The following is a 13,823-nucleotide window of genomic DNA, read 5'->3' on the forward strand; positions in this document are numbered from 1 at the left end:
TAATGATCATTTCTTGTAGGGGTTGATACATTTTTCGTAAGGCCAGATCAAGTCTGTGGAAATTACAAACGTTGAATACAATACAATTTGCATGTGAATAGAGCAGATGTGTGTGATGTTTGGAAGGCAACAGAGCTGTGTATAGCTACCCCTATGGGGGTTTTCTGGGTGGGGTTAGTGGGTTGTCTATCTCTCCTGTTGATCTGATCAGGAGAGTGAAGCTGTGCAGCAGAACCTAACAACTCAATACACCCCTTCCTGCCCCGCAGTCCACCTGTCAGATAACACTTCATCACCCCACAGGGTCAGCCAAGGGCCAGGTGAACTCCTGGGAGTTCATTCTGTGCAATCGTTCACTTCCCTTGTATGGATTTAGAGGAAATGGACTGGTGTAAGTATTATGGTTTCACCAATCCAAAGCTTATGAGGGGCAAGTTGAGGAGAAGGATAGAGAATGCAGTGGTTCTCTCTTTTCTGACTCACACACAGAGAGAGAGAGTGTGTGTATTAACCTCTCTGGGATATGTGGGATGGTAGTGTCCCACCTCGCCAACAGCCAGTGAAATTGCAGGGCGCCAAATTCAAAACAACAGAAATCCCATAATTAAAATTCCTCAAACATACAAGTATTTTACACCATTTTAAAGATACACTTGTTGTAAATCCAGCCACGGTGTCCGATTGCAAAAAGGCTTTACGAAGGAAGCACACCAAACGATTATGTTAGGTCAGAGCCAAGTCACAGAAAAACACAGCCATTTTTCCAGCCAAAGAGAGGAGTCACAAAAAGCAGAAATAAAGATTAAATTAATCACTAACCTTTGATGATCTTCATCAGATGACACTCATAGGACTTCATGTTACACAATACATGTATGTTTTGTTCGATAAAGTTCATATTTATATCCAAAAATCTCAGTTTACATTGGCGCGTTACGTTCAGTAATGTTTTGCTTCCAAAACATCCGGTGATTTTGCAGAGAGCCACATGCATTTACAGAAATACTCATCATAAATGTTGATGAAAATACAAGTGTTATGCATGGAACTTTAGATAAACTTCTCCTTAATGCAACCGCTGTGTCAGATTTCAAAAAAGCTTTACCGAAAAAGCACACCATGCAATAATCTGAGTACAGCACTCAGACAACAAAACAAGCCAAACAGATATCCGCCATGTTGTGGAGTCAACAGAAGTCAGAAATAGCATTATAAATATTCACTTACCATTGATGATTTTCATCAGAATGCACTCCCAGGAATCCCAGTTCCACAATAAATGTTTGATTTATTCGATAAAGTCCATTTATGTCCAAATACCTCCATTTTGTTTGCGCGTTTATTACACAATCCAAACTCACGAGGCGCGGGCAAGTCCAGGCGAAATTTCAGACAAAAAGTCATATTACAGTTCGTAGAAACATGTCAAACGAAGTATAGAATCAATCTTTAGGATGTTTTTATCATAAATCTTCAATAATGTTTCAACCGGAGAATTCCTTTGTCTGTAGAAATGCAATGGAATGCAGGTTGCTAACACGTGAGCGTGCGTGATCAGCTCATGTCACTCTGTCAGACCCCTGACTCATTCAGCTTTCATTCCCCCCTCCTTCACAGTAGATTCCTCAAACAAGGTTCTAAAGACTGTTGACATCTAGTGGAAGCCTTGGGAAGTGCAATATGACCCCATAGACACTGTATATTCGATAGGCAATGACTTGAAAAACTACAAACCTCAGATATCCCACTTCCTGGTTGGATTTTTTCTCAGGCAAAAGCCTGCCATATGAGTTCTGTTATACTCACAGACATAATTCAAACAGGTTTAGAAACTCCAGAGTGTTTTCTATCCAAATCTACTAATAATATGCATATCTTAGCTTCTGGGCCTGAGTAGCAGGCAGTTTACTCTGGGCACCTTATTCATCCAAGCTACTCAATACTGCCCCCCAGTCCCAAATAAGTTATTAACAGAGAGAGAGAGAGAGAGAGATTAACAGAGTATTAACACACAGAGAGTAGTAACAGATAGAGAGAGAGAGGGTATTAACAGAGAGAGAGAGAGAGAGAATTAGACAGAGAGAGAGAGAGTATTAACAGAGAGGGAGGGAGTATTAACAGAGGGAGAGTATTATCAGAGAGAGAGAGAGTATTATCAGAGAGATATAGTATTAACAGAGAGAGAGTATTAACAGAGAGAGAGAGAGAGAGAGAGAGAGTATTAACGGAGAGAGAGAGAGTATTAACGGAGAGAGAGATAGTATTAACAGAGAGTATTTTATACAGGGTATTATAAACAGAGTGTATTATATACGGAGAGTATTATAAACAGAGATAATTATAAACAGAGAATATTATAAACAGTATTATTAACAGAGTATTATAAACAGAGAGTATTATAAACATTGAGTATTATAAACAGAGTATTATGAACAGAGAGCATTATTAACAGAGTATTATAAACAGGGTATTTTAAACATAGATTATTATTAACAGAGTATTATGAACAGAGAGCATTATTAACAGAGTATTATGAACAGAGAGCATTATTAACAGAGTATTATGAACAGAGAGCATTATTAACAGAGTATTATGAACAGAGAGCATTATTAACAGAGTATTATAAACAGAGAGCATTATTAACAGAGTATTATGAACAGAGAGCATTATTAACAGAGTATTATAAACATAGTATTATAAACAGGGTATTTTAAACAGATTATTATTAACAGAGTATTATAAACATAGTATTATAAACAGAGAGTATTATAAACATAGTATTATAAACAGAGAGTATTATAAACAGAGTATTATAAACAGAGTATTATAAACAGGGTATTTTAAACATAGATTATTATTAACAGAGTATTATGAACAGAGTATTATAATGAACAGAGAGCATTTAAAAGTATTGTGAACAGAGAGCATTATTAACAGTATTATGAACAGAGAGCATTATTAACAGAGTATTATAAACAGAGAGCATTATAAACAGAGTATTATAAACAGAGAGCATATTATAAACAGAGAGTATTATAAACATAGTATTATAAACAGTATTATAAACAGAGTATTATAAACAGAGTATTATAAACAGAGTATTATAAACAGAGTATTATAAACAGAGAGTATTATAAACAGAGTATTATAAACAGAGTATTATAAACAGATTAAAAACAGAGTATTATTAACAGAGTATTATAAACAGAGAGTATTATAAACAGAGTATTATAAACCGAGTATTATAAACAGAGCGTATTATACACCGTATTATAAACTGAGAGTATTATAAACAGTATTATAAACTGAGACTATAAAACAGAGAGACATTGTGTCTACTTGCATTGGGTATTATAAAGAATGAGTGCTAACAATACATTAGCGTCGCTAAGGGGGAAACAGCACACTCAATACTCAATACAGTCCCAAATAAGTTATTAGCAGAGAGAGAGAGAGAGAGAGAGAGAGAGAGAGAGTATTAACAGAGAGAGAGTTTTAACACACAGAGAGTAGTAACAGATAGAGGGTATTAACAGAGAGAGAGAGAGAGAGAGAGAGACAGAGAGAGGGAGGGAGTATTAACAGAGAGAGAGATATTATTAACAGAGAGAGAGATAGTATTAACAGAGAGTATTATATACAGGGTATTATAAACAGAGTGTATTATATACGGAGAGTATTATAAACAGAGATAATTATAAACAGAGAGTATTATAAACAGAGAGTATTATAAACAGAGTATTATAAACAGATAGTATTATAAACAGAGTATTATAAACAGAGAGTATTATAAACAGAGTATTATAAACAGAGAGTATTATAAACAGAGAGTATTATAAACAGAGAGTATTATAAACAGAGAGAGGGCATTATAAACAGAGAGTATTATAAACAGAGAGTATTATAAACAGAGAGTATTATAAACAGAGAGAGGGCATTATAAACAGAGAGTATTATAAACAGAGAGTATAAAACAGAGAGTATTATAAACAGAGAGAGGGCATTATAAACAGAGAGTATTATAAACAGAGTATTATAAACAGAGTATTATAAACAGAGAGTATTATAAACAGAGTATTATAAACAGAGTATTATAAACAGAGAGTATTATAAACAGAGAGTATTATAAACAGAGTATTATAAACAGAGAGTATTATAAACAGATTATAAACAGAGTATTATAAACAGAGAGAGGGCATTATAAACAGAGATATTATAAACAGAGAGTATTATAAACAGAGAGTATTATAAACAGAGAGTATTATAAACAGAGAGTATTATAAACAGAGAGAGGGCATTATATTATAAACAGAGAGTATTATAAACAGAGTATTATAAACAGTATTATAAACAGAGAGTATTATAAACAGAGAGTATTATAAACAGAGAGAGGGCATTATAAACAGAGTATTATAAACAGAGTATTATAAACAGAGAGTATTATAAACAGAGAGTATTATAAACAGAGAGTATTATAAACAGAGAGTATTATAAACAGAGAGTATTATAAACAGAGAGAGGGCATTATAAACAGAGAGTATTATAAACAGAGAGTATTATAAACAGAGAGTATTATAAACAGAGAGAGGGCATTATAAACAGAGAGTATTATAAACAGAGAGATTATAAACAGAGAGTATTATAAACAGAGTATTATAAACAGAGAGTATTATAAACAGAGAGAGGGCATTATAAACAGAGAGTATTATAAACAGAGAGTATTATAAACAGAGAGTATTATAAACAGAGAGTATTATAAACAGAGAGAGGGCATTATAAACAGAGAGTATTATAAACAGAGAGTATTATAAACAGAGAGTATTATAAACAGAGAGTATTATAAACAGAGAGTATTATAAACAGAGAGTATTATAAACAGAGAGAGGGCATTATAAACAGAGAGTATTATAAACAGAGAGTATTATAAACAGAGAGAGGGCATTATAAACAGAGAGTATTATAAACAGAGAGAGGGCATTATAAACAGAGAGTATTATAAACAGAGAGAGGGCATTATAAACAGAGAGTATTATAAACAGAGTATTATAAACAGAGAGTATTATAAACAGAGAGTATTATAAACAGAGAGAGGGCATTATAAACAGAGAGTATTATAAACAGAGTATTATAAACAGAGAGTATTATAAACAGAGTATTATAAACAGAGAGAGGGCATTATAAACAGAGAGTATTATAAACAGAGAGAGGGCATTATAAACAGAGAGTATTATAAACAGAGTATTATAAACAGAGAGTATTATAAACAGAGTATTATAAACAGAGAGAGGGCATTATAAACAGAGAGTATTATAAACAGAGAGTATTATAAACAGAGAGTATTATAAACAGAGAGTATTATAAACAGAGAGAGGGCATTATAAACAGAGATAATTATAAACAGAGAGTATTATAAACAGAGAGTATTATAAACAGAGTATTATAAACAGAGTATTATAAACAGAGTATTATAAACAGAGAGAGGGCATTATAAACAGAGAGTATTATAAACAGAGAGTATTATAAACAGAGAGTATTATAAACAGAGAGTATTATAAACAGAGAGAGGGCATTATAAACAGAGAGTATTATAAACAGAGAGTATTATAAACAGAGAGTATTATAAACAGAGAGTATTATAAACAGAGAGAGGGCATTATAAACAGAGAGTATTATAAACAGAGAGTATTATAAACAGAGAGTATTATAAACAGAGTATTATAAACAGAGTATTATAAACATAGTATTATAAACAGAGAGAGGGCATTATAAACAGAGAGTATTATAAACAGAGAGTATTATAAACAGAGTATTATAAACAGAGTATTATAAACAGAGTATTATAAACAGAGAGAGGGCATTATAAACAGAGAGTATTATAAACAGAGTATTATAAACAGAGTATTATAAACAGAATATTATAAACAGAGAGAGGGCATTATAAACAGAGAGTATTATAAACAGAGAGTATTATAAACAGAGTATTATAAACAGAGAGTATTATAAACAGAGTATTATCAACAGAGTATTATAAACAGAGAGCATTATAAACAGAATATTATTAACAGAGTATTATAAACAGAGTATTATAAAGCGTCGCTAAGCGTCGCTAAGGGGGAAACAGCACACAAACAGCACACTTTATTAGCATCAATGCTATCTTGAGAGGAAAAACCAGCAACAGTGTATGCTGTATGTTCGGGTGGGTAGAAGGTGGTCGACCAATACTGAAGGAGACATACCGTTTACATCTAACTCCCAAGTGATGAGACCAGAGGCAGATCTGGATTCTAATGATGAAGGAATGATTGTCTAATGTGTTAGAGATATTCTGCTTGTCATTTGTTAGTATAATGTGTTACTCCTCTGGCCATCACTAAAATAAAGTCCTGCTCTATGTATTTGCCCTCCTACTCTCTTCCACCTCCTCTTTGGCTCTGGCCTCTCTACTCTCCATCTATTATCATCCTCCTCTTTCCCTCAGTCTGCAGTAGAGGTAAACCTAATGAAGTACCTCAATATATGTCTGGAGGCCTGGGGTCCCCCTGATTGTTATTCAATAATCTCAAAGCCAAAAAGTGAATCTTGCACGCGCTGACCAGCAGCAACTCCATTATAGACGACCAGTGGTCTTCCACTGTATGTATCTGTGTGTGTTTCTGGTTGGCCTTCAGCACTCACTACAGTAACTCTGTGTTTGTAACTCACCTCTGACTATCCACCACTTCACAGATTGGCTCGTTCTTCATGATCAACCTCTGTCTGGTGGTCATCGCCACCCAGTTCAGTGAGACCAAGCAGCGGGAGCACCAGCTGATGCAGGAGCAGCGGGCCCAGTGCCTGTCATCCTCTACCCTGGCCAGCCTCCATGAACCGGGGGACTGCTACGAAGAGCTCTTCCAGCTGGTCTGCCACATGCTGCGCAAGGCCCGCAGGAGGTCTGTAGCCCTGTATAACCAACTGAGAGGAAGGCCTCTGCCACCACCGCCCACTAGAGGGAGAGGAAGAGGAGGAGGAAGAGGAGGAGGGAGTGCGAACGGAGGGGAAAGGCATCACCTGAGGCAGCCACGCCGTAAGTGGGAGGCAGTGGGTGGGAGGACGAGAGAAAGGGTTTTTGTTAAAATGTCTAAACTTGAACTTTAACATGATATTAGCCTCTTTCACATTGTTTCGTGCGAGCCAGTGCGATGAGTCTTGTTTAATCTCTCGACTTTCAAACCTCTTTGGCGCTATCAAACGCTGGCTTACATGGATATAGTGCGACAATGTGAAAGTGTCTATTGATGCTGTTAATGACATGTTGATTCTTTCTTACACTCCCTCTCCATCTTTCATTAGAATCTCCCTGTCCTCACCAAAGCAAGCTGGACCCGGTCCACAGCTCCCAACCCCTGGGCAACTCCATCGCCCTGGCCGTCCCTCAAAACACAGAGGACTGCCCTCAGTGCGCTGCGGCACTGTCACTCAGGGAGGGGGCGGGAGCTGTGGGCGACTCGGCCAATGGGGAAGAGGAGGAGGGGGCTGTGGAGGAGACGGACAGGGAGGAGAACCACTTGGAGGAGAAAGTGGAAGAGGGGGAGGGAGTGAAGAAGAAGAGGAAGAGGAGGTCGTGTTTTGGACACTGTAAGGACATGTGGGATGAGATGAGGAAGAAACTTTGGGGCATCGTGGAGAGCAAATACTTCAATAGAGGAATCATGATCGCTATTCTCATCAATACTATCAGCATGGGGATAGAACATCACAACCAGGTGAATATACTATTCTCATCAATACTATCAGCATGAACATCACAACCAGGTAAATATACTATTCTCATCAATACTATCAGCATGAACATCACAACCAGGTAAATATACTATTCTCATCAATACTATCAGCATGAACATCACAACCAGGTAAATATACTATTCTGATCAATACTATCAGCATGAACATCACAACCAGGTAAATATACTATTCTCATCAATACTATCAGCATGAACATCACAACCAGGTAAATATACTATTCTCATCAATACTATCAGCATGAACATCACAACCAGGTGAATATACTATTCTCATCAATACTATCAGCATGAACATCACAACCAGGTGAATATACTATTCTCATCAATACTATCAGCATGAACATCACAACCAGGTAAATATACTATTCTCATCAATACTATCAGCATGGGGATAGAACATCACAACCAGGTAAATATACTATTCTCATCAATACTATCAGCATGAACATCACAACCAGGTAAATATACTATTCTCATCAATACTATCAGCATGAACATCACAACCAGGTAAATATACTATTCTCATCAATACTATCAGCATGAACATCACAACCAGGTAAATATACTATTCTCATCAATACTATCAGCATGAACATCACAACCAGGTAAATATACTATTCTCATCAATACTATCAGCATGAACATCACAACCAGGTAAATATACTATTCTCATCAATACTATCAGCATGAACATCACAACCAGGTAAATATACTATTCTCATCAATACTATCAGCATGGGGAATAGAACATCACAACCAGGTGAATATACTATTCTCATCAATACTATCAGCATGAACATCACAACCAGGTAAATATACTATTCTCATCAATACTATCAGCATGAACATCACAACCAGGTAAATATACTATTCTCATCAATACTATCAGCATGAACATCACAACCAGGTAAATATACTATTCTCATCAATACTATCAGCATGAACATCACAACCAGGTAAATATACTATTCTCATCAATACTATCAGCATGGGGATAGAACATCACAACCAGGTAAATATACTATTCTCATCAATACTATCAGCATGGGGATAGAACATCACAACCAGGTGAATATACTATTCTCATCAATACTATCAGCATGGGGATAGAACATCACAACCAGGTAAATATACTATTCTCATCAATACTATCAGCATGGGGATAGAACATCACAACCAGGTAAATATACTATTCTCATCAATACTATCAGCATGGGGATAGAACATCACAACCAGGTAAATATACTATTCTCATCAATACTATCAGCATGGGGAAGAACATCACAACCAGGTAAATATACTATTCTCATCAATACTATCAGCATGGGGATAGAACATCACAACCAGGTAAATATACTATTCTCATCAATACTATCAGCATGAACATCACAACCAGGTAAATATACTATTCTCATCAATACTATCAGCATGAACATCACAACCAGGTAAATATACTATTCTCATCAATACTATCAGCATGAACATCACAACCAGGTAAATATACTATTCTCATCAATACTATCAGCATGAACATCACAACCAGGTAAATATACTATTCTCATCAATACTATCAGCATGGGGATAGAACATCACAACCAGGTAAATATACTATTCTGATCAATACTATCAGCATGGGGATAGAACATCACAACCAGGTAAATATACTATTCTCATCAATACTATTAGCATGGGGATAGAACATCACAACCAGGTGAATATACTATTCTCATCAATACTATCAGCATGGGGATAGAACATCACAACCAGGTAAATATACTATTCTCATCAATACTATCAGCATGGGGATAGAACATCACAACCAGGTAAATATACTATTCTCATCAATACTATCAGCATGGGGATAGAACATCACAACCAGGTAAATATACTATTCTCATCAATACTATCAGCATGAACATCACAACCAGGTAAATATACTATTCTCATCAATACTATCAGCATGAACATCACAACCAGGTAAATATACTATTCTCATCAATACTATCAGCATGGGGAACATCACAACCAGGTAAATATACTATTCTCATCAATACTATCAGCATGAACATCACAACCAGGTAAATATACTATTCTCATCAATACTATCAGCATGAACATCACAACCAGGTAAATATACTATTCTCATCAATACTATCAGCATGAACATCACAACCAGGTAAATATACTATTCTCATCAATACTATCAGCATGAACATCACAACCAGGTAAATATACTATTCTCATCAATACTATCAGCATGAACATCACAACCAGGTGAATATACTATTCTCATCAATACTATCAGCATGGGGATAGAACATCACAACCAGGTGAATATACTATTCTCATCAATACTATCAGCATGAACATCACAACCAGGTAAATATACTATTCTCATCAATACTACCTGCATTGAAAACCACAAAAGGTGAACTATAACACAGTCAGGGAGTACAGCACATATACACAATGTGCACAACAACAGTATTGCTCTTCAGTCCCCAAAGCTAACCCAAAGACTTTAGCTTAGTGGGCTAACAAGGTTGAGATGTGTCCAATGGATGACTCACAAGTAGTACAAGTCACTGGAAGTCAGATATCAGTGACGAACATGGAGCACTATCAATATGGGAATGTATTGTTCCATTATACACCCACCACAACGATATCAGTAGAAAACAGCAGGGTAGGTACACCTCAACCTGCTTTAGGTGCTGTCTGGCTGGCTGGCTGGCTGGCTGGCTGGCTGCCTGGCTGGCTGGCTGACTGACTGATGGGAATGTATTGTTCCATTATACACCCACCACAACGATATCAGTAGAAAACAGCAGGGTAGGTACACCTCAACCTGCTTTAGGTGCTGTCTGTCTGGCTGACTGGCTGACTGGCTGGCTGGCTGACTGATGGGAATGTATTGTTCCATTATACACCCACCACAACGATATCAGTAGAAAACAGCAGGGTAGGTACACCTCAACCTGCTTTAGGTGCTGTCTGGCTGGCTGGCTGGCTGGCTGGCTGCCTGGCTGGCTGACTGACTGATGGGAATGTATTGTTCCATTATACACCCACCACAACGATATCAGTAGAAAACAGCAGGGTAGGTACACCTCAACCTGCTTTAGGTGCTGTCTGTCTGTCTGGCTGACTGATGGGAATGTATTGTTCCATTATACACCCACCACAACGATATCAGTAGAAAACAGCAGGGTAGGTACACCTCAACCTGCTTTAGGTGCTGTCTGTCTGTCTGGCTGACTGATGGGAATGTATTGTTCCATTATACACCCACCACAACGATATCAGTAGAAAACAGCAGGGTAGGTACACCTCAACCTGCTTTAGGTGCTGTCTGGCTGTCTGGCTGGCTGGCTGGCTGGCTGGCTGTCTGCCTGGCTGGCTGGCTGGCTGGCTGACTGACTGATGGGAATGTATTGTTCCATTATACACCCACCACAACGATATCAGTAGAAAACAGCAGGGTAGGGACACCTCAACCTGCTTTAGGTGCTGTCTGTCTGGCTGACTGACTGATGGGAATGTATTGTTCCATTATACACCCACCACAACGATATCAGTAGAAAACAGCAGGGTAGGTACACCTCAACCTGCTTTAGGTGCTGTCTGTCTGTCTGGCTGGCTGGCTGGCTGATGGGAATGTATTGTTCCATTATACACCCACCACAATGATATCAGTAGAAAACAGCAGGGTAGGTACACCTCAACCTGCTTTAGGTGCTGTCTGGCTGGCTGGCTGGCTGGCTGGCTGTCTGCCTGGCTGGCTGGCTGACTGACTGATGGGAATGTATTGTTCCATTATACACCCACCACAACGATATCAGTAGAAAACAGCAGGGTAGGTACACCTCAACCTGCTTTAGGTGCTGTCTGTCTGACTGACTGGCTGACTGGCTGGCTGGCTGACTGATGGGAATGTATTGTTCCATTATACACCCACCACAACGATATCAGTAGAAAACAGTAGGGTAGGTACACCTCAACCTGCTTTAGGTGCTGTCTGTCTGGCTGGCTGGCTGACTGGCTGGCTGGCTGGCTGACTGATGGGAATGTATTGTTCCATTATACACCCACCACAACGATATCAGTAGAAAACAGTAGGGTAGGTACACCTCAACCTGCTTTAGGTGCTGTCTGTCTGGCTGGCTGGCTGACTGGCTGGCTGGCTGACTGATGGGAATGTATTGTTCCATTATACACCCACCACAACGATATCAGTAGAAAACAGTAGGGTAGGTACACCTCAACCTGCTTTAGGTGCTGTCTGTCTGGCTGGCTGGCTGACTGGCTGGCTGGCTGGCTGACTGATGGGAATGTATTGTTCCATTATACACCCACCACAACGATATCAGTAGAAAACAGTAGGGTAGGTACACCTCAACCTGCTTTAGGTGCTGTCTGTCTGGCTGGCTGGCTGGCTGGCTGGCTGGCTGGCTGGCTGGCTGACTGACTGATGGGAATGTATTGTTCCATTATACACCCACCACAACGATATCAGTAGAAAACAGTAGGGTAGGTACACCTCAACCTGCTTTAGGTGCTGTCTGTCTGGCTGGCTGGCTGGCTGACTGACTGATGGGAATGTATTGTTCCATTATACACCCACCACAACGATATCAGTAGAAAACAGTAGACTGGTACACCTCAACCTGCTTTAGGTGCTGTCTGTCTGGCTGGCTGGCTGGCTGACTGACTGATGGGAATGTATTGTTCCATTATACACCCACCACAACGATATCAGTAGAAAACAGTAGGGTAGGTACACCTCAACCTGCTTTAGGTGCTGTCTGTCTGTCTGGCTGGCTGGCTGGCTGACTGATGGGAATGTATTGTTCCATTATACACCCACCACAACGATATCAGTAGAAAACAGCAGGGTAGGTACACCTCAACCTGCTTTAGGTGCTGTCTGTCTGTCTGTCTGGCTGGCTGCCTGGCTGGCTGGCTGGCTGGCTGACTGGCTGTCTGGCTGGCTGGCTCTGGCTGGCTGGCTGACTGACTTCTCTCCTGAGAGAGACAGAAGAAGAGAGGAAGGGAGAGAGCTGCCTGTGTGGAAGGGGTGTGGTAGCTTCATGCCAAAATACACCCACCCTGGCTGTTACATAACCATTCCTACCTCCCTCAACCCCTCTTTCTCTATCTCTCTCTCTCCCCCCTCCTGTCTCACACCCCTCCTTTCCCTGCCTCTTTTAGTCTCCCTCCTCCCCTGTCTCTGTCCATCCCTCCCTCTCCCTTCTCCATTCTGTCTCCCTCCATCTCTCTCTCTCTCTCCCTCCTCCCCTGTCTCTGTCCATCCCTCCCTCTCCCTTCTCCATTCTGTCTCCCTCCATCTCTCTCTCTCTCTCCCTCCCTCCCTCTGTCTTCATCTCTCATCCACCCCCTCAATCCTTGACGACATGCAGAGGAGTCGGTTCTCTCATTTCTGAAGACTCTAAAAATAACAGAGGGATGTAGGGAGAGGAGGACAGGAACTCACCGAGAGAGAAGCGGGAGCAGACTCCTGTTACACAGCATTTTCAGCTCTATTCCTGTATGAATTTACACGCACGCACACACCACACACACACACACACACACACCACACACACCAACAGCATTACACACATCACACAGACACACCACACACACCAACAGCATTACACACACCACACACACACACACACACCACACAGCATTACACACACACACACACACACACACACACACACACACACCACACACACACACACACACACACACACACACACACACACACACACACACACACACACACATACTACGCACACACACACCACACACACCAAAAGCATTACACATACCACACAGACACACACACACACCACATACACCACACACACACACACACACACACACACACACACACACCACACCACACCACACCACACCACACCACACCACACCACACCACACACACACACACACCACACACTCCAACAGCATTACACAATGGTCTCTCTTGGCAGAGGCAGAGGCAGAGGCGGTGTGTGTTCTGCAGTA

The 13,823-nt window shown here is 39.6% G+C and overlaps 1 protein-coding gene across 1 annotated transcript in view; it reads left to right on the plus strand.

The window, feature by feature from the left end:
- LOC115125466 (voltage-dependent T-type calcium channel subunit alpha-1I-like) overlaps window positions 1–13,823 on the plus strand; it is a gene marked incomplete at its 5' end in the record, with an annotated part of 168,195 nt that overhangs the window by 57,262 nt on the left and 97,110 nt on the right. Inside the window, 2 exon segments of the mRNA XM_065010953.1 lie at window positions 6,730–7,069; window positions 7,336–7,748. Coding sequence (XP_064867025.1) covers window positions 6,730–7,069; window positions 7,336–7,748 — 753 coding nt within the window.

Source organism: Oncorhynchus nerka, linkage group LG26, assembly GCF_034236695.1.
Source record: "Oncorhynchus nerka isolate Pitt River linkage group LG26, Oner_Uvic_2.0, whole genome shotgun sequence".
Taxonomy (NCBI): Eukaryota; Metazoa; Chordata; class Actinopteri; order Salmoniformes; family Salmonidae; genus Oncorhynchus; species Oncorhynchus nerka.